The following is a 22788-nucleotide window of genomic DNA, read 5'->3' as shown; positions in this document are numbered from 1 at the left end:
GGAAATAAAAATAATTATGACCAGGATTGATGGGGGCAAGAGACTGGTTAGAGGCAGCTGACAAATGAAGGGCAGAGTGAGATGAAGCTTGGGGACACTTGGAGACACTGAGCTGATGAAAAAGGGTAAGCTTAGAAACCAGAATGGTAGGGATAAGGGTGTGACAAGGAGCTGGGACCAAGGACTGGAAGGGAATGACCAAATATGGAAACTTGCTAAAGAGACTGGTAAATAAAGGAAGATCTATACTTAATAAGTTGCACGAGGAGGTGAAGCTAAGCTGAGTAGGATGAGTGGGACAAAAGGAGAGAATTGAAGGAAAAGTAGGGAACAACTAAACCAAGAGACTGCAAGTATGAGGGAGAGGGCTGAACCAGACAGACTTTGGTAGCTCCACTGGCAGGATTCCTCAGCCTTGCTAATGGCCACCAACAGAGCAATATATTTTAATTGATGGACTTTCTTGGTTTTTCTGTTTGTTTTTTAGGTAAGGGAGTGGTAGACATAAAAATGAAGGCTAAAAGAGTTAAGAGTGCAAATGAAGAATTCAGACATTAGGAAATATCAGATTTAAGATTGTTTATGTAATCTTGATACTTTCTTTCTTTGTTCCACTCACCTACCCTTAGACTAAGAGAGTATTAAACTATATGATCATACAAACTTCAGAAGTGGGATGATGGAAACCATGAAGAACTACAAAAGAAAAGATAATTAATTTCTGTCCAGTAATAAGAGAAGTCTTGAAGAGAGTAGAGGATTTTGATGAGGAAAGCCTTGCTAATCAAATAAATACAGTATTTTTGTCACTTGGAATACTTTTGGTATTCTTTGGACTTTCATAATGAAATTACTCCTCTTTGTATTGAATACACCTAAGCAGATAAGTTTTGTCATCATGCATTAGGAGCATAAAACTATGCAGATGGAAGGTTGTTCTGCAGAATGGGTCTGACCTATGAACATTCATCTTTCTCTGAAACTGACTGCGCTAACAGATTATTTGGATACAGTGGTTATCATTACGGTCTTAACTAATGTCTTTGCAAGTAGTGAACGTTGCCATAAGGCTTGAATTATGCCATAAGCCCATACAGCTATAAAGAATATTGCAATTATATTCTGTCTTTACAAAAACATTGTTATCATGAGTCTACTGATAACCACAGTAGCTCTTGTTTCAACTTAACACACACTTTGTCAGTTAGGGAAAAGTTGGTGCAAAAGCAAAGTAAAAAAAAAATTAAAATACATCTAAATGAAGAAAGAAAGGAATTTCAGGCAGAGTCCCTATTCACAGGGATAGCTAATTATTTCTTGTATTTATTTAGTTATATATTAGATCTTTTTAAAAAGCAAGTGTGTCTTTTCCTGTTATCATGCATACTAGATAGAGAAAAATCATACTTAATTGTAACACTGTTTTATTCAGACTGCTTACAATTTCAGTATTATCAACAAGATATATGTTCTTCCACTCCAAGGAAGTCAAAGAATAATAGGGGCATGTTACTGCTTCATGTCCAAACTTGATTTATTTTTTAAATGCTTATGTATTTAAGGCCAGATTATAAAGACTGAATGGACTATTGTGATAATCTGTTCTGATCTCCTTTAAAATACACATTACATGACTTTCTTGGATTAATTCTTGTTTAAACTGAAGTATATTGCCTAGAAAAACATCCATTCTTTGTTTACAAATCACTTGCAGACATTAGATCCTATTATACCTCTCAATAATGAAAGACAGAAAATTCCCAGCCTCTTTTCTTTCTACCACTCTACCAGCACCACTGTACTCCCTACATTGCATATTTCCCATTCCTCAGTGTCCAGATCACTTACATTTCCAGTTGTCTTTGTCCTGTCACTAGGCAATAGGTGAGCATCATAATAAAAAATTACTTCAACCAATTCAGAAAAAGCCACCATACCCCTCAAACAGGACTGAAAAAATTGCATATACAGTAGAAGGGAGTCTGTCAGTCAGACTGTCAGCTACATATGTTTCAGACAGAATGAAGGAACTTTTCAGTTTGAAGTGGGCATTTCTGCTGGAGCTTCTGGGTTCCAGTTAAAACAGTGGCTGCCCAATAAGGAATAGAATTTCCTTTCTAGAGATTTATATTTATTCATCTAAGAGGTGCCTTAGTGCTTTTGAACGTGGATGGACACAGCTCAGATTCAGCTCACGATCCATTACACTGCTTCCCAGACAGAAATCCTGTTCTGCAATTGTCGGTAATAGTTTCTTCCTAGAAAAATAATTTTACATGTGACTGTGCTGAAAAGTTGTTTGTTTAAACCCAGTTTACCAACAGTTCAGGCACCCCTGTAGCATCAACTTAACCATCCATGTTACATGTTCATTACTTCCTCTTCTCACATTGTTATGGGCTTTATCACTGATGTTCTATGTTCTTGGTTTTCTTCCAAGTCACTGATAAAAATTTTAGGTGGCATAAGGCCAAAAATCAATATCTTCAGGACCATTTTGGAAACACACCTGCTTAATAGTGATTGCCCATTTACAATTATATTTTAGACATGCCAGATAGTTAAGTTTTCGTCCTCTTAATATATGGCAGGCGGCAGCAAGACAAATGCCTTAGAGAAGTCTGCTTCATCAACTCTCTTACCTTTATCAACCAAATTTCAGTCAAATTAAATTCAAGCAGCTGTTCCTGATACAAACTCCTGTTCTCTGCCTTTTGTTCATTGAATATTCCTGTAAATACTGACCATATATAATTTTTATTGATGTCATTAAGAGATAAAGGTTTTCAGTGGCTTGCAGGATGAAACCACTCAAAAACATGTGTCTGCCTGTCTATCCATCTATCCAAATAAAATGTTTATTTATCTAGATGTAAGCATTGAAGGAAAACTAATGCTGAGAACAAAAGACTTTGTGTTTAACTCGAAGCATGAAGAGTTACTCATTAATCTAATATTTCTCAAAAGGAATTCTATAATAATAAAACAGTTGTCCAAATAGTCAAACTTCTTTGTAGTCTCCTGAACATGTAAAACTCCCATGTCTTCTATTCCCTCAGGAATGTAAATTATGGGAAATTCATTCTAGCTGGAAAGTCTATCTTTCAAGGTTTAGTTGGTGGCAAAAAGATAGTTTTTAAAGAGGCAATTGTTTTTAGACTTTATGGAAAGAGGTGATCATAGTATGTGTGGTGAAACAGAAGGGTACAAGCTTCCCTGGTGCATGATAGGCATTGTGGATACCTAACGTACCACATAAAAACCAGCTTCCAGAGTAAATGGCTTAATATGCAACACATATACATTTAGCAACAGATTGCTACCCCGCTTGATACTTGACCCTTTGAGAAGGTGCCAGAGAGTCTGACCTAGAAAAGTCTCCAAAAGCAGCTTTGACTGGTTTGGTTTGGACCTCCTTTTCACAGACTCTCCCAGTGCCCAAAAGTCTGTACAAAGCAAAGAGAGTCTCCTGTACATGCAACGCCAGGAAGGGTAAAACCTGAAGCTTTCTAACTGTCCTTAGCTCTGTTGAACTTTTTCTTGCAATTTGATTTCACTGTTCATAATCCATCATTTTCACTTGGCATAATGGATGCTGTCCAACCTGCTGGGTAACTGCTTCACTTCATAGGTACCTGAGATGCACTCAGGATTGGGATGAAGGATTTTTTAACTAGGGAGCTATTGAAAAATACCACAATATAAGAAAGTTAGTCTCCTGCAGTACCCATTTGCCTGCCAGGCTGGTTGTCTCTGCAAGTAAATGCAAGTGGTTCTACAAGTGGTGATAGTACAAGCTGCTTACAAAAATATGTTAAAGATGCACTAAATATGGCTCTGTCCAAATAGAGTGGAAGGCAGGTAATTCAACAAGCCAGTGCCAGAGACAGCAGAGAAAACACTTTAATTCAGGCCTAAACACCACAATATACCAACACAGGAAGATGACTTGCAGTGAACTGCTACGGAGTCTCCCTAATGACTCTCTGAGAAACTTCCCTCTTCTCCCCAAAGTGATAAAAAAAAACTTGTTTAATTGTTTAAATGGAATATTGTGATTCATGAATAAAATAGCAGCTACATCTGAAGGCTGGAAGGGAAAACAAATAACGCAAGAGCAAGCAATCTGTTGCTATACCTGAGTGCCCCCAGCAGGTCACAGCACAGATGAAGCAGATGACATGCTAGTGGCAGGAAAAGAAGCTGCTAAGTAATGTATAGCTGTGCTTCTCTGCTATATCATCTGCTCTGACAACTTTGCAGAATGTATTGGCCAGTTTCTTGATATTTTGACAGGGGAATGATCAATTTTAACAGATCTCTCCTATCAGCTGCTGCTGCAATTCATATCACTGCTCACTTTTTCTTTAGAAATGTTGTGGGCGTCTATATCCCCAGAAGCTGAGCAAACCTGAATCGGGCACTCCTTTTTTTTTTTTTTTTTTCACATTTCCTTGCCAGTTGGGGAAAACTTATGCAAAGGAATACACTGTTTTGAAAATCTGCAGATGCACATCCCCATGCTGTTCAAAGGTGGTGTGGACTTATGCCAGGTTTTTCTGTGAGCTGCAACTTGAGGAGATATGGAAATCTAGTATTAACAGAACACAGTATGGACAGAAGTCATTTAACATTAACTAAGGTTTTAAAGGAATTTGTATACATGTGTGTGGCAATGGGAAAATCCTTTTGATTTTTTTTTTTTTTGCTTGCAATACTTGCTAGAGGAAATTTTTTTAAGTATATGCTACAGAATATTAATGCAAAGTCAGTCTTAAACTAATTGATATATATTTACCCATTCCGGCAAAAGTAATGTCATGTGACAGTTCTAATTAAGCAGCTGAGTTTAGTGCAGGAAACTGCCAAATATGATCAACAAAGTGCTTCTGAAGTATTTGTGTGTCAAGATTTTTTTATAACTATGCTTGGAAAAAATGTAAATTACTTCTTGATAATTCACATGCAGTTAAAAAAAAAGAATAAATTTTCTCTTAATAATTTATCCAGTTCATAATTACTAAACCAAAGCTATTTTGTTAGTATTCTCAAATCTATATCTTTACAAGTATACTTCCTTACAGCTCAGTGCTTTCCCACCCAGTCCTCTGGCTTCAGCTACTACTCAATGTGAGTGATACCTACACACATATCTCAGTTTCTTCCACTTTTGTGCCTAATATCTGATTTCTGTCCATCTCATTTGGCTCACCTTTTGGATTTGTTATCAGCATCCCATCACTCTCTCTCAAAAATTGACCTACTGCATTTAACTCCTGATCCTCTTTACACCACCTTTTTTTTTATATCTGGAACTACACAACAAACTTTACAGTCTTGCAATTTCATCTGACCAGTGATGTGCCTCTTTTCTGCTTATGCTGTATCTGCTTTGAATGTCTCCTAACCACCTTCTTCCCTAACTTCAGAGGTAATTGGAATCTGTGTGAGTTCCTCAGCTTTGTCTCTCCTGGGTTATCAGAATTTTATTCTCTTTGAGTTCTTGTCATAGGCAGGGGACCTCTACTTTCTCACTTCTTTTTTAACTTGTTGTCTGTGCACTAGACAAGTAAGAGTAATTTATTTTTGGTTCAACAGCTCAAATAAAAAATCGGGAGAAAGAAAGAAGAAAGTACTTGTGATCAAAACTAATTTAAAGGATATTCTTTTCCTGTCAAAACCAAAAAATATGTCGTTTTGTGTAGGACCCAAATTTTCATTTGTTTACTTGACCACAAGAACTCTCAATGAAAAATTTGAGTGCTTCTTAAAATAGAGGAATTCTCTTCCACCCAGCGTTTATTAAATTCAGAGAGAAGATTTGAACTGCAGTGTTCAGGATCTCAGGTGGATGTAGAAGATGGAATTTCTTCCATCCTTTGGATAACTTTGATCTGCTTTCCTGGAATATGCATGTATTCACTCTTGTGACCTGAGAAGTGAAATTCCTGTGAGCCAGTATCTGCTTCAGTGAATCTCAGTTGCACAATCTGCGACAGCATCAACTGAAAAGATTTCTTTGCATCAGTTACAGCCTTGGTGGTTGTTATGGTAGGGGAGAAAGGAATGTGGATTCGAGCTCCACAAGGGTTGGAAGGAACTGAATGTTTATCTCCAGCATTCAGACTATTCAGACTGATCTCACAAATACCTGCTGGAAGATCACAAACTTCCAATAGTTTGTAAATACAGTGCCAAGCCATACACTGTGCTTAGTCCCCTTTCTTCAGTGCATCGTACTGTCTCTCATATATTTAGTTTCATTTCTAGTACAACCTGCTCCAGTGTCCTCTCTTCTCAGTATTCTTTATTTTCTATTTTCATACTCCTCACCTTGTGCTTTCTTTCATATCATTCTGCAAACTGCAGTCTTTCCTTTCTTTCCCCCTCTTTACTCCAGTTTAATTTTGTCCATGAATTGAATTGGTTGAATTGGTCCAGTCAGGGTTTCTTATCTAAATATTTTCTTGAGACTGCCTTACCCAATTTTCCATGACTCTCCAAAGTCAGTCAAATTCCAGCCCCCTAGAAGGTGCTTCTCTTTCTGGTCATCTTTGTGGTGCTCCTGTGGGAGCAAGAAGGAGCTGAAGCTCTGAACTTGTTCTTCCTATCCTACCACTGCCCAGCAAAGTCGCTCAGTAACTCAAGAAAAGTGAAGTATGGGGGCTCCACGGAGAGCCATGTCAGTCCATCTCTTTTAAAAATATATTTTAGATGACACTTTTGTAAGTATTTTTACTAGTCCAATGAGTACTGAGGGGTTTGTACTTTAAGTTGCCTAATTACATTACAGAACTAATTCTTTTTTTTTTTTTTGCATGTGTATAATACATAAAAATAAAGTGCTTAGTCTACATTATGGACTAATAGCCTCCACAATCTAATTTTGAAACACACAGATGGTTATTTGATTTATAGGAGCAGTAAAAACAATCTGACTCCAGAAAGTAGATTTTCTTTCCTCTGAGACCATTACATGCAATTAAGAGAAACAAGTAATTGAATTACCTTTCAGAGATTAGAAATTTTGGCTTTACATCTACTGTTAAACTTTTGCCCAAAGTTCCCTGCAAGGCTACTACTGAGCAGATGCTTTTAGGTGTGAGGAAAAAAAGGAAAATAAAGAAAACTGTGCCCAAAGTGTAAAAGCAAAATTAAAATAGCACAAAGAGTATGTGCTGTGGCAAGGGGAGTTGAAATAGATGATCTTTTAAGGTCCCTCCCAACCCAAACCATTTTATGGTTCTATAAAATTAAAGCATAACTTGCAAATTAAGTAACATAGCATGGAATCACTGTGTTCACAAAGTGTATTTTGCAAGAGATTTGTGCATCCAGGTGCATTTCAGTTTTGTCTTACCATCTGAATCTGAATGCAACTGAAAAGACTGCAATCCATAGTAAAACCTGTTTTATTCCCGTGTCAGCCCAATGATTTGATTTATATTACCCTTGATTTACATCAAATGATAGAATTTCCACTGTTTGAAAACCCAGTACATTCTAAGACTCAAGGGGAACCATCCCAATCTGGAAAGTGGGGAGCAGGGCTTAAATGGTTACAATTATCCAGTCTCCTTGTCTATGTCATACCATAATTTATAATTTATAAAGATAATTTCTAAAGGCCCTGACAAGTCTTTATGAGCAAAGATTACATGAAAGAACTTCAGGATGTTGTTGGAATACCATAAGTAGAGCTGGGAATTTTTTCCACTCAAAATTTTATTCCATGAAAAGTATAGATTTGGGTTGAGTGGGACAATTCACAAACTAAGGGAAAAGTTCACAACAGGATGCAGGTTTTAGAGAAAAAATAAACCAGGATGTTTTACATCTACCTTGTTCATATACCTTTAACTGTTTTAGCACTAGTGATTTGGAGTAAATCCTGGGGTTTAAGTCTTTTTTTTTTTTTTTTTTAAATAAGCATTGAGATATATGGTTCTATGGTGAATCCGACAACTATTTACTTACCTGTATTTCTGAGGGTCTTATTACAGTAGCATATAAATGCCTGACATGCTTTGCTCAAAAGCTGCTTTCTAGCAGCAGTAGATGGCTGGTGATTTCTGTGTAATTTTATGGCCCTCATTACCATAGTATTTGATGTCCTTATGACTATTAATGGATTTTGCCTCGTAACACTACAGTGAAATCAGCAAGTATCATTCTCCCTCTTTACAAACAGGGAACTGATGAGAAGCATAGATTAAGTAACTTACGTGAAAACCACAGGAAAGCTGTGTCGCTGCCAGGAACGAAATCAGGTGCCATGAATGCCAGTTCAGTCAAGTTCCCCGTATATTAAATGTTGTAAGAGGTTTTTCCTAAAAATTATTAGAGATGTTTTTCCTCCTTGTAGAATGCAGAACTGTTTTACATGATGAGTACATCTCTAAATAGGAGGCACATTGATGGTAATTGAGTAACAGATATTGTGAAATGTTTTGAATGTACAGAAGAATTAGATTCATCTTTACATGTTAGATATCTAGCCTAAGTTAGTTTTCTCAGCTTCAACTATAGCACTTCCACAGGGTGATTCATCCTACCTATCTTAGACATCACATGTATGTCAGGATAAATTCCCTTTTTGGGATCTTGTTTCTTCTCATTCAATATATTTGGAGCCTATATGACTTGTTTAGGTTAGATGTTTAATTTTTGAAGAGCTAAAATTGTGTGAGGCAGTATACAGTCTAAGCTATTTAGGTACCTAAACCTTGGTTTCAAAAATAGCTTAGGCCACATGATTTAGAATTATTAGAACTGAAGCAGCTATTCTGGGAGTCGCCTAATTTCAGGTGTCAATATCTAGCAAATTGTCTGATCTCTATTGTTAATAGAACAGGGCACTCCAGGGCTCAGTTCTTCTCATGCTGACGTACAAATCTAAAATATGAATTTCATCCTGTCCTGTTAATTATAAAAGGAGTCTAAGCAACCAGTACAACTAGAGGCATCATCACTGCAGAAATCCAAACTAAATTAAATGAATCCTACTTTAAACCTACAGTTAAGAATAAGAGCCAAAGTAAACCTGTGGTGGTAGTCTGCTGGAATATCCTTAAATATCTCATCTAGACATGTGATCAGAAATACATCATGGGCTCCAAAGACATTTAAGGGCTTTTGAAAATTGACTTGCTTTTAGCATGTTGACTGCATCAGTCATGTGTGGTATGTATGGCTGTGGTATATAGGAGAAAATGCCTCTAATAGATATAAACTGTCACTATATGCAAATAGTTAATTAATAATTAATGAATAAGTGGTTTGGTCCTTTACAAACCTTTCATAAATGCACCCTTAATGTAAAGTGAGTCATTTTGTTTCAGGACACTGAATAAAGAATATAAAACCATTTATATTGTGTATGGCAAATGTGTATACATTCTGCTACTACATGTTTCAGTTGGTTGCTGGGTTTTAAGTGAGCTAGTGTACAGGCACAAGGAAAAACAAATTGGAAAATGACATTTTATAAATGTATCTGGACTTTGAAGGCTGGTAACTAGATGTCAAGATGTGCAAATACATTTAGTAGAATCTTTCCTGTCTTCAGATTGATCATTTTTTGGCATTTATAGTATGAAAATCACTGATGAGAGTGCTATACTGATTTGGCATGAATCCTGTGCTGAACCAGTATAAAATGTCAAATTTGTTGGACAGAATATAATGGCTTTGTCCACCTTGCCAGTACATAGACTGGAGATTTTCTTTCTGTAACTTTCTCTAACAAGACAGATTGATTCCCATCATACATATCTTCAATTTTTGTGTATTAAAAAAAAAAAAAAAGGAGAGGAGACAGGAGGAATCTCTCCATGCCCTTTTATGCTAAGTTAATGACTGGAAAGTATATCTATTTTTTCAGCTGAGAATTTATAATGGAAATGCTGACAGAATCTCAGCTACAGTGTCACTGGTGTTTGCCTCTGTAATGAGAAGCTGCTAACAATCCCACATCCAGCACAATGTTGCCTCTTAACGGGGCAGGACAGTCACCATCCTCACCTTCAGGTCCAGTCTCCCCCCTGAAGAAAAATTAGGTCAGTAGAGAGTTTTGCATCTGTGGTTACCCATGTTTCTGTTCAAGGCCAGCAGAATGACTCAGAGCACTCAGTGTGTATTTAGTGTAAGGATCACAAACTTTTCTGAAAATTGATAGAATCCAACATTAATTATTTATGCCATTACTCTAGGTTCAAGCATAATAATAACCTAGAAAAACACCAGTTGACTTGCTGAGCCTCCACATTCAAGGAGACTTTGCAGACATGTCTTGTACTTTTCTCAAAGTACCGTCATTTTCCAGATCCAAGATCCTTAATTCAGGATTTCTGGCTGTTGTTCATACACTGAGTGGTATTTTGAAGGCTTTCTCAACTTTTAGATTTTGCTTTTCTTTTGAGAGGAAGTTTGTTTGGATTATTTTGTTCATTGACAAAGGAGGGTTTGTTGGTTTTTTTTTTTTCTGTGATGTAACACTTTTGTGTCTATATATTAGCCTGTTTTAAGAAATCACGTACTATTTTTAAAAACCCAGTGTAATGTGACATGTTATCGCAACATTTGCAGAAGAATCTTCTTAAATGTGCTCAGAAAATATGCAGTGGAGCCCCTGTCTTTGTAATTTAAAATTCTTCTTCATATGCTTTGTGTATGAGATTTTGGTCCTAATGCGTCAGTTTTCCTTGTGGGATTTCTTTGGTGAGGGGTGCAGATTGGAGAAAGAATTTTTTGTTTGCTATCCCAAAAGAGAAGGGAACAGGATTTTCCTGAGAAGTTATGGGATAAAAGTTTATGAAGCACTAAATACTGTTGTGAGTGCTGTAACATAAAGCTCTGTTTCATTCCTTTAGCACACCATAAAGTCATTCTGCTCACGGAGAAAATTAATACTACTGCCTTCCTCTTTGGCCTTTTGGATTTTCTTGTTTTCTTTGGGGCTGTTAGGACCAAATGCTTTCATTTATTTCACTCTACAGTAGACCAGATTTATAGGTGAATCTGAAGCCTAGTTTACAATGGTTATATAGCCACTAGTGTGGAACTGCACCAACACAGAACCCTAGAGTGGATGTGATTTACATGTATGCAGCATGATTTGTACTTGCTCAGTTTATCTCTGGCTGAAAGCAGGGTAAGTTAGACCAGGGAAAGTTATTGCAATGGCATCAGTCATTTTAGAGTGGGCATTTTTGTCAGTGAGGATACGCTGAGCATGTCATTTAATATTGCTTTGTGTCAGTGCCTCCATCATTAAATTGGAGGCATTTCCATAGCCTTAGGCTATCAGGATGGAACTAGATGAAAACTGCAAAAACTAAGAAAATTTCCTTGGAGACCCTGGAAAAATCTACACCTAACAGTGAAATAAAAGTATATCAGAGAATTATTTTGCCAATCAGTTTCATGAAATTTATTTTGAAAATAAAGTTGGCTGGTGAATTTTTACAACCCTTTAGCTCTAAAACATTGTACTGTACTTCTAGCTCTAGATCCTTGAGGGTTTTGTGGGTTTCTTTTCAATCTGTATACAGCATTTATCAGTATCTGTTGTTGGACTATATTTATGATGTTTACAGTAATTTTATTATAGCAATATAAGAGTTCTTGAGGTTACTTACAGAAATAGTCTGGTGTTTTCTTGATTTTAATATCCCACACAATTTTCTGGTGGTGAAAATGATAGCTGCAAGTCAGAAAACGATTCATATGATGTGTGTTGGAGCGGAATGACACCCCATTTAATGACACTGCGAAGTTTTAGACTTTTGACAAATAACCTGAACTTAGCATGTGAAACATTAGGACAGTTGACTTGATTATGTAGAATAGATTCAAGCTCAAAGTTTAAGGGGGTTTTTTTGTGTGCTGTGAGAAGTTTAACACCAGTCTGTTATATTGTAGTACAACCGCTACCAGCGCTATGGGGCTGAGGAGTGCGTGCTGCAGATGGGAGGAGTCCTGTGTCCAACTCCCGGCTGTGGAGCGGGTTTGCTTCCTGAACCAGGAGTGAGGAAAATTGTATGTGAACCAGGCAACGGAATAGGCTGTGGGGTAAGAACATACATTTTCCTACGTGGGAAACAATTGATACTGTACAATGTTAGAATAAGGGAGGAAATGTTTTCTTCCTTTTCCATCAGTGACTCTGAGTTGCCCTTCATACCAGAGTGGGATACTGTAACTCAATAAACGATTTAAATATAGCACCATGGCTTAGGAATTATGACTTCATCATGTAGACTATATCCATTCCAGAATTATTTGCTTTATTTGGTTTAAGAAGTTGCTGAGTAGTTACAGTAAGAAATTGAACTGTGTAAATGACAATCCAAATGCACTTTGACTTTCTTCTCCTAGCGAAAAGGAACAGGATCTTGAGCAAACCATTCATTATTATATTAACACGAACTTTCTTTGTAAGTCATAAAAAAAAAGGAGAGAGAGAATGACCAGGCTGTAATACCGCAGTGACATTGTTTATGCATGTCAGGATACATGATGAAAAGAAATATAGAAATATTTTTGTTTTCTCATAGAAAATGCTTTTAAGCAGGGGGAATGCACAATTAATGATGGATTTCTGGAAAACAAAAATAGATGACACTTGAGAATGTTTTTGCTAAGAGGTCAGATCATATGGATCAGTGGATTTTTTGGCACTAGAAAAAACAGGTGATTTACAAGAATCAAGCTTTGAGAGAAATAGAAATATGTAGAGAAAAACCTATTAAATGTTAGGTCAGAGTAACTAACTGATGCTTGTACTAAGTGACTCTTTCCATGGTTGATATTATTACTGAATTCCATGAAGGCTATGAGAGAAGAGAAAATATCTATAAAATATTATCATGCTCTTGCTGTTGTCTTTGCTGTGGAAAACGCACTTTTTATTGCAGTTTTGATGTTGCCCAAACTGATACCATGGAAGAATAATAGTTTGCCGAACTAGGAAGTCACAGTAACTTGTCTTCTGTGAGTAGGTTAGCATCTGTCGACCTTGGTAAAACTTCCTATCTGTCCATGCAGTGGTGCATGTAAAACAGAGTACTCCCCAGACTCACTGGGCAGGCATAGGGCTATAAAATAAAGCAGAAGGTAGGAAAGTAATAAGAAACAAGACTGAGTAAACAAAAAGAAATGCCAGTGGATTAACTATTAGGGATTGGCTAAATAGGATAAAATCGCACATAATTTTTACTCTGCTCTCTGCCTTGAAGTGATAAAAATCAAACTGTGTTTTGCAGCTTCATTCATCATCATTCTGAATCTGCAAATGCCCTGTAAATAAGGTGTACATAGCATAAAGGATTGATGTATTGCCTGGTTTAGCAAACTGCTCTGTTTCCTTTTATGGACTCTGTGCTGTGCTTGCTAGTGACCAGATCTGCAGCCTGCAGTTTAACCTCACCCTTTGTTTTGAATTATGTGACATCTTGAACATTAGGGGGTACAAATCACTGATGCTGAAATGAGAAGCAAGAGACTGGTCTGTAAGCCAGCTTTTGGTAACATTAAGGCCCTTCATCAGAATATATTAAGGAAAAGGGTGAAAATACATGTGTTTGAATCTTTCTTTGCACCCTGACAAATGATAACCTCAAGGAAGATTTGTCACAGAAGATTTCCTGTGGTGAGGGTTCTAGCACTGACATCAGCTGCCTGTAAGAAAACTAGCTGAAGGTAAGGATCCACCTGCAAGGACAACAAGACAGTTAGAAAAGCTATTTATTTCTACTCTGTTTTCTGTAGTCACTTCGAGTATTTTCTATTCAGAAAGTTAAACTATGGTGGGTTTTTTTCCCCAGACAAAACCTGGCTTTTTTTAGTGTGAAGGCCTTCCACTCTTCCTTATGGAATCCAGGAACATCCACTTCAGAGCTCTGCATTCCCTCACAGGTGTACACAATGATTTATAGGCTCAAAGAAAGGCCCAAGATGAAGAACCTCCCTTTTCTCCATCCAAATAAAGGTAGCAAAAGATACCTTTCAATGCTTACCTGTACGGTTTATGTTAGAGACATGTTCCTTGTTGAAGCTGGTAAGCAAAGAAATAACGAAGCCAATGTGAATCTGGCGATTCTCTATGAATATCTGCGTCATCCTTTAAACTATACTTTAGATATGTACAGTCTCTTTTGGTGTATTTAAACCTCTGTCTTTGGGTAAAGTTCCAAGTTGATAACATAGTGCTAACAGCAGACATTACATCTGATATCAATGGTCTATTTTTCACCCAAAAGCCCTTGTAGAGAAATAGTTGTCTACTGCACAGAACAAACTGATTGTTCAGGTCTGAATTGCAGTATAAGGGTAGCTAACAACTGTCAAGTAGACAAGGATTTTGATTAACTGATGAGATGGATCAAGGGAGGGAGGAGGGATAGGTTTTCAAGAAAAAGTCGAGACAGTAAATGAAAAGGGTTTTCAGCAGCCATTTTAGAAAAGGAGAGGCAGAAAAAGCCAAGTAGGGAATAAACTGGCAACCAGGGAGTGAAGCAAAAGAAATATTCCATTATTCAGAGAGAAAACTGTGTGAGGCAGTGGCAACCATGTAAGTACTTCAACCAAGTGTGAAAGAGCATTCAAAAATGAACAGGTAACTGAGTCAGGCTAGGATACAGACATTTTGCCTTCCTCAGTTTCTTTCTCCCGTATGTGAAACGAGGAACTAGAATCTCTTTTTGCAAAGTCATTGCTATTGGTGTCAAAGCTAAATGTGAGTCTCCAAGAGAGCGCTCTTAATTTGCTAAAAGGTCCTTTGAGAAAGTTAAAGATGGTGGATTTTGCTTTGTCTCAGGAAATTTGGAAACAGCAATATGTGGGGCCCAGAAACAGTCTGGTAAATATTTAGACAGAACTGTACCAAAAAGGTGAGGAGAGAGGTTTAAATTTAAGCATCCCCATATGTACCCACTGCAGTCAGGCACTGCTATCTATTCAGGCTTTCAGGAAAAGAAATAAAACAAGAAGAGAGATTTATTTTCACTTGAAAAGTAGCGTGCAGATATCTTTTTAATGATTATGAATAGTCCTCACCCAAAACCATGTTGTGGTAACACTGACTGACCTCACCCTTGCCTAATCTTTCATATTTTTTATCATTATCTATAAACATATTAATTGATTTACCAAGATATTACCATTATACACTGTTGTTCTACTTTCATTACTATGCATCAGACCTATGTTACTAACTTTTATTGCTCAGATATAAAATTTTGACATATTTAATACGAGAAAACAGCAACAAAACATAGAAGACAGTACATATTGTACCAGCTGGCCAGGGTACAGGAAAAGCTGTGATAATCAAGGCATACAAAAGCTCTATGAATAAAACATTTTTGTCTTGTTTTATATTATACTGGCATATTATTTCCTGCATATTAAAGAAAAGTTTGGAGTTAAAAGCAGGTTAGAATGGAGCTTCAGAAAGGACTGTACTACTTGTTTTTTAAAAAAGTATCCCTTGGTTTGTACACATACAGCTCATGTGTCTTGCAAAACATCTCCTGTCAATATCTTTCAATACGATGATAACCCACTAATGTGTGACTGCATCCCAACCCTTGCTCCACAACAGTATAAACATTTTGCAGCATACAATATCAGTTGACCTATCCCTTGGAATGGGGTGAGATGGGAGATTGGGGATAGTGGAGATAGAGCCTCTGCCGGTCTCTTCCACTTAGGTTACTCATTCCTAGCATAATCTATATAAGCAAAAAGAAGAATGTATTTTCAGAGATCCTCTGTTGCTTGATAATCCCGTGCTAGGAGACCTGACTCTTGAAGGTTCATGGAGGTCCTGAGAGCACTTTAAACTATCCTAAGGTCTGGATGACGATTTAAATGGTATTAAGAACAAACTGTCATAATTGATGTTTTTGTGGCCCTCCATTCATATCCACTAATGTGAAACTCCAGTCCGCAAGCGAGTACTCAACCTTACTGTGTTAAATGTGCAATGATAAAGGAAGTTTTATAGCTTTGTGAAGGGAGCACAAAATTTGGGGTTATTTCACCTCTTTTACACTGTATTTACTGTTCTGTAAGCATAATGCCACTGAAGAACATCAAGATTTCACTAAAGATGTGTTTCCTTCTAGGATAGGTGAAATTTTAAGCCTGCAGACTGCAAGAGGTCCCTGAAAAATCAATAGATATAAATAGCATGTCTTCCTTATAAATAGAATTCCTAGACCATTGTATTACATAGAACAAAATCCCTAAAGCATTTTCACTCTTCCCAGCAATTTTTTCCCATTGATTTCTTCTTGCATTCTTCTTCCATGGCTAAGGAAGCACATGTCAAAAGCAATTACAGCATATTTGTAGCATTAATAATTGTCTGCCTTTTCAGAAAGCTTAATAGAATAGAGGACACTCTAAAATAGTTACATGAGAACTGCAATACACATTCCTGTTGTTTGCAAAGCTCTTTTTGTGGTTCATTATCTCCTGTTCATGCATCTCCTAGCATGCACATTTCATCTTCAGTGATGTCTTTGTTAAGCACAATAATACGCATGTACCCTGAATAATTGGGAAGAATATTTTGTTTTGAGGAGACAAATCTGAATTGTAAAAGTTCCAAGCAACAAGTTCATACCCACTTAATTTTCATAAATCAAATGATGATTTTATTAGTTGGGTGTGTCCTTCTAAACTTTTGGAGTGGTGTTGTTTATTTTAGGGTTTTATATCTCAGTTATAGTGCTATGTGAGTGCACCTATACTCCCTTTGGAACCTGAACTAGTTCACAAATACTATTTCAGAACTATTTCATATGTATGAAAGTACATAATAGTTTGTAAGAGTACCCCAGTCTAGAGGTGAAAAGTAGTTTCCACATCTGGCAGTTATGTTTTTTGTTGTAAAGTTCAGCTCTAATGCAATGTGATGTCATGATCAGCATGTACTTTCTTTGTGCAATTTCTATCCCTCTTGTGTCTGGTTTTGCCACATTATTCCACATAATATTGCTCAATCAAAATGTTTGAAAGTCTGACTAACCTAAAAGACTTTATTTTCAAACTGAGATGTAGGTATAAATGTTCCATTCAAGACATGCTTTGCTTCTTCATTAGCAGGAAAATCTTGAATGTATGTAAAGAGAAAATAGTCACCTTTTAAAGTACTCCAAGATATAAAGATAGTCAAGATGAATAGTGGTAATTCAAGATAATCTTTGAAGATACATGCACTAAAATAATCTTTTTAATTTTATAATGAGATGAATAAAAGGTAGTGGGTGAAGAAGGGCTCTGTACACAACGATCTGAATTTTTGTCTGAGTTTTAAGATGGGAATGAAAGTTGAAGCAGGAGCAGAAATAAGAGGCCCCAAGGTTTTGAAAAATGGAGGAATAATTCAGAAAAGACAAGACCTTGAGACCTTTATGTCATTTGCAAAACACTAAAATGGAAATAGGAGGTATCTTCTATCCTAGTACCCCTAGTAAAATTGGTTACTCTTTGTTATTACATTTCAGGTATCTGTCCTTGTTCCATATGTCATTAAATTTGTGCTTTTAAGAAAATTCACCAGAAGACTGTTACCAGGATAAGGTAATAGCTGAAGATATTGCTGAGATTAAGAAACCAACTCACAACAGGAGTGTTTCATAATATTTTATAGGGAGTTTTTGAAGGTGAATGAAAATGAGACAGACATTTTCTATTATTGCTAAATGCTGAGTTGCTAGCATTGCACCACAAGCTCTAAGCAATAATCATGTATTGCTTTCTTGTATTGAGTGGGCACTCTAGTCTTTAGAAAGTGGAATTCCATCTTGTTGACATATTATGCTTCAGTAGCTAAGCAAGATGTTTCATTGCTAAAATATGACAGGCTTTCTCAGGCTGACCAAAATTCTTTTTGGATTTGTAGTTTTTTTCTGGTAATATTTGATGGGGTTTAAAACGAACTGTGAAAACATGGGGCTTTTTAAAATGTGGTAGAATGTTAATGTTTTAATAAAATGTTTACCCCAGAATAGCACTGTACAATTAACAAGCAATGTATTGCTGTCAAGGTGCATTATTTCCATTGCCCATATCTTGCAGTGCTGCAATTCACTGATCTGGTGACTGATATGAAACTCAACTGTCATCAGTGAATGGATAAAGCAATCTAGAGAATGTTTCCATATTAATAACATGGACCACATTAGTTCATAGCAAAAGCAAAACAAATACTTTTTATATGGAGGACAAATCTATTACTTGCATTTGGTTCAATAGGTAGAAGAATAACTGCTTTTTCCTTTACATCCCGAATCACAGAGAACCTAGCTAGTAAAATAATGTTAGAAAACACCATGTGAGTCTCTTCACCTCTAACTGAGCTAGAATTGAAACTTCATTAGCTTTGTCTGCTAAATATCCAGAATAGTATAAAGTCAAGTTCTTGCCTGTAAAGGTAAGTCAAAACTGGACACACAGACCTAGGAACTAGAGAGGATAAAACTGGTCTCTGTGAATGTAAATCAGCTCAGACTGGGATTTATAAACCAATGTTTTGCAGAAGATAAATGGTCCCAATTTTACCAATTTGTCTGAAATAGGAATGAGATAAAATTGCAAGCATGTGAGACCCTTTTTAAATTGAGGGCTGAGATAAAATAGGAGTTGGGTTTGAAATCACATTAGTAGTTGATTTTAGCAGTTATCAACTAAATCTTAGTCCTTGTAAACTGCTCAATCAAACAGTCCCCTGGAAGGGTGCTAGGGATTTTCATATTAGAGATACTAAACACTCAACTGTCACTTATTCAATATTTAGATTCCAGAGCTGAAACGAGCTGGGCTTCAAATTTCTTCATCTGTGGAAAGAGAATAACATTTTACAGTAGATGAAATGCAAAATTGTGCACAGTTTAAAATATTCACAACTTACTGTAGATTGATTTTATCACATAGACTTGGAAAAACAGCTCCAAAAAAAGTACCTTCTCTGCTCGACTGTGATTCCTTTCTTAGGTACCCACTGAGTATATCATACTGTGATGCTCAGGTCAGGATTAAATTGATAACCAAATTTGAAGGAGAAGTCAAAATTTTCTCTCAGGTCTCATTGGCCAGGACTTGACATTCTGTGCCAAAGTTGGTGGATGAGCTACATACTATCTCCAGGAATTCTGGGGGCATTTCTCACCTAGAAATACCCTGTTATTGCAAGAGCCTCAGAGCAATAGACGTCTTTGTCTATTTTGGTCTATGCCTGTGGCACACTACAGTTTGGTCTCTTGACGACTGAAGTGCTCTTGTCTAATTAAAATAATTGGGCTCCATGTAGCAGTACCTGGGTGATATTTAATGGCTTATGATGCTCAGGAGATTATATTAGATGAACTCATAATTCTGTCAAGCCTTAAATATAATGGAAGTTTATGACTGGAGACGACTCGGAACTACTTTTTTCTTACTACTCCTCATCAACAAAGTGCCTAGAAATATGTCTGACAGTCAGGGGACAATGTTTTATCATGTGGCCCATCAGGAAAGGCATGGAGTACAACAGTAGGAGAGAAGGGGAAATAAACTGTTTATGGGAATCTCCAGTTAATTCTGCATGTATAGGAAATGGAGCTCTGTCTTCTGACTTCATATTCCACTTACATACAGAGTAAGATTATTCTCCATTCTATGATAGAGAAACACTTAGCACATGATGAAGAAGTGTAGCCATTTTAAACCAATCTGTATTTCCTTCAGCTAATGAATTAAAAAATCCTGGTGATAACAGTCTTTCCCAGACCACAAGAGGTGGCTAAGCTTTCCTGCTTATACAGTTCATATACTGACTGCAGTTTTGTAATCGATAAGACGAATACAAATAAATTTGTAAATTAGCAGAACTAGGGGTTAATGGAAGATTTGGTATGAATAAACAGATCTATCACTGAGTCACTGGAGGGGGAACAATAATGCAATCAGCAGAGGATATGCTGCCTGAGAATGGCAGCCACCGAGGGCAGGATTCTAATTGTGTAAGAGGCTTATTTGAGCAATCTTCTAAAAACTTTCTCAGGAAAGAGAAACACCAGCTGAATGCAGAAAATCACTTATAAATAAAAAGGAAAATAAATATGAATCAAAGTAAGCCTATTTATTGCCTTTCATATGAAGTTTCATATGAAGGCCTCCTGAGGCGCTTTGGATTGTATTATTGCATTATTGTAAAAAGCAAGAGCCGCTTAATCAATGAGAAACGATGGAGTAAAAAGATAGGACCAGAACAATAAGATCTTAGATTAGAATGAATCTATTGACTGGCATTTGTAGCTTAGCCAGGGAAAAAATTCAAAGTTCTGAATGCTAAAGAAAAAATGTCCTCATTATGTGTCTAGTATAATTCTTGCCTGTAGCCCAACTCAAAAGTAAATCACAAGGCTTATAAAGTGAGCAGCTCACATAGATACAAAAAAAAAAAAGCATTGATTTCTACAGCTTTTGTGGCACTTGTAGTCTTCATGTCATTGGATGTCAGCATAAAAAAGTACAATACAGATTTGGGGTTTAAGTCTATTCTGTTTAAGTACAAATATGGAAAGCAGCAGTTTGTGTCAGTTTGGAATTAACAAGTAATGACAATTTTTTTTTTTTTTTTTACTAAAAGGCGTACCCCAATTAAAAATGTTTGCAAGTTTTTATATTTCTCCATTAGCTGATCAAAGAAATGCCTGAACAGTTCCTTTCTCAAATTTACCTTGACTCTGAAATATGTAAAATCTCTGTTGGTCAGCCAGGCTCTTGGTTCATTCTTTCAAGGCTACAACAGTATTTTCTATGTGGAGGTCATAAAATGGTTACATACTGAGATTGTGAAACTCTTTGTGATAAAAAATGGGATGGCACAAAATGCAGAGTACAAGAATACCATAGGGGGAGGGGCCATAGAAAACCTAGGGGTAGTGTTCATTAACACTTCCCTGAAGAACATCTTTTCTGTGAAGACAGAAGTTGTCTACAGCTTCTCAGTGTTCCTCTTGGGCTTACAGCTGTGTAGGATTTCTTCCTGGACCTTTAAGCAAAAGCTCTTTTAGTCACCTTTTTGTAATTACAACAGTATGTCTGTGGAATGAAGCAAAGTGACTGCTTGTCTTTTCACCAGTACAAGATAACTATTTTTCATTGCACATGTTGCATTATTTCCGTGTACTATATAGAACCAAGATTGACTGGGCACTTTGTAATGCATCTGGTTGGGCTACATTCCTTGAAGAGTAGGAGGAAAATGGCATTAAAAAGATTTTAAATTTAACTAAATGTAATTTTCTTACAGAAAATAAGCAACTTTTAAAAATAACATTAAGTATCATAGAATCATAGAATCACAGAATCATAGAATCATAGAATGGTTTGGGTTGGAAGGGACCTTAAAGATCATCTAGTTCCAACGCCCTTGCCATGGGCAGGGACATCTTCCACTAGACCAGGTTGCTTAAAGCCCCATCCAACCTGGCCTTGAACACTTCCAGGGAGGGTGCAGCCACCGCTTCTCTGGGCAACCTGTTCCAGTGCCTCACCACTCTCAAAGTAAAGAATTTCTTCCTTGCATCTAATCTAAATCTACCCTCTTTCAGTTTAAAACCATTACCCCTCATCCTATCACTACACTCCCTGATAAAGAGTTCCTCCCCATCTTTCCTGTAGCCCCCTTTAGGTACCAGAAGGCCTCTCTAAGGTCTCCCCAGAGCCTTCTCTTCTCCAGGCTGAACAACCCCAACTCTCTCAGCCTGTCCTCATAGGGGAGGTGCTCCAGCCCCCTGATCATCTTCATGGCCCTCCTCTGGACCTGCTCGAGCAGGTCCATGTGCTTCTTATGTTGGGGGCCCCAGAGCTGGACACAGGACTCCAGGTGGGGTCTCATGAGAGCGGAGTAGAGGGGGAGAATCACCTCCCCCGACCTGCTGGCCACACTTCTCTTGATGCAGCCCAGGATGCAGTTGGCTTTCTGGACTACAAGCGCACATTGCTGGCTCATAGTCACATTTTCCATCCACTACTGCCCCCAAGTCCTTCTCTGCTGGGCTGCTCTCAATCCACTCTTTGCCCAGCCTGTATTTGTGCTGGGGATTGCCCTGACCCATGTGCAGGACCTTGCACTTGGCCTTTTTGAACTTCATTAAGTTCTTATGGGCCTAGCTCTCAAGCCTGTCCAGGTCCCTCTGGATGGCATCCCTTCCCTCCGGGGTGTTGACCGCACCACACAGCTTGGTGTCGTTGGCAAACTTGCTGAGGGTGCACTCAGTCCCACTGTCCATGTCACCAACAAAGATGTTAAACAGCACTGGCCCCAACACTGACCCCTGAGGAATGCCACTCGTCACTGCTCTCCACTTGGGCATTGAGCTGTTGACTGCAACTCTTTGAGTGTGACTATCCAGCCAATTCCTTATCCACCAAGTGGTCCATCCATCAAATCCATGTCTCTCCAATTTAGAGACAAGGATGTCATGTGGGGTGGTGTCAAAAGCTTTGCACAATTCCAGGTAGATGGCGTCAGTTGCTCTTCCCTTATCCACCAGTGCTGTAACCCTGTCATAGAAGGCCACCAAATTCATCAAGCATGATTTGCCCTTAATGAAGCCATGTTGGCTGTCAGCAATCACCTCCTTATTTAGCATGTGCCCTAGCATAGTTTCCAGGATGATCTGCTCCATGATCTTGCCAGGCAGAGGTGAGACTGACTGGCCTGTAGAAGACAGTTATTCTGAGATCAACTTTCCTCATCAGTACTACTTGGGTAAGTTATCTAAT

At 37.5% G+C, this 22788-nt stretch overlaps 1 protein-coding gene across 2 annotated transcripts in view; it reads left to right on the top strand.

Moving 5' to 3' along the window:
• PRKN (parkin RBR E3 ubiquitin protein ligase) overlaps positions 1 to 22788 on the top strand; it is an 809695-nt gene that overhangs the window by 678757 nt on the left and 108150 nt on the right. For both annotated transcript variants that reach the window (XM_074862988.1, XM_074862987.1), the window contains one exon: positions 11923 to 12072. In XM_074862988.1, coding sequence (XP_074719089.1) covers positions 11923 to 12072 — 150 coding nt within the window. The remainder of the gene's footprint in view (positions 1 to 11922; positions 12073 to 22788) is intronic.

Source organism: Strix uralensis, chromosome 3, assembly GCF_047716275.1.
Source record: "Strix uralensis isolate ZFMK-TIS-50842 chromosome 3, bStrUra1, whole genome shotgun sequence".
Taxonomy (NCBI): domain Eukaryota; kingdom Metazoa; phylum Chordata; class Aves; order Strigiformes; family Strigidae; genus Strix; species Strix uralensis.
Note: the sequence above shows the minus strand (reverse complement) of the source record. Positions and strands in the feature narration are given on the sequence as shown.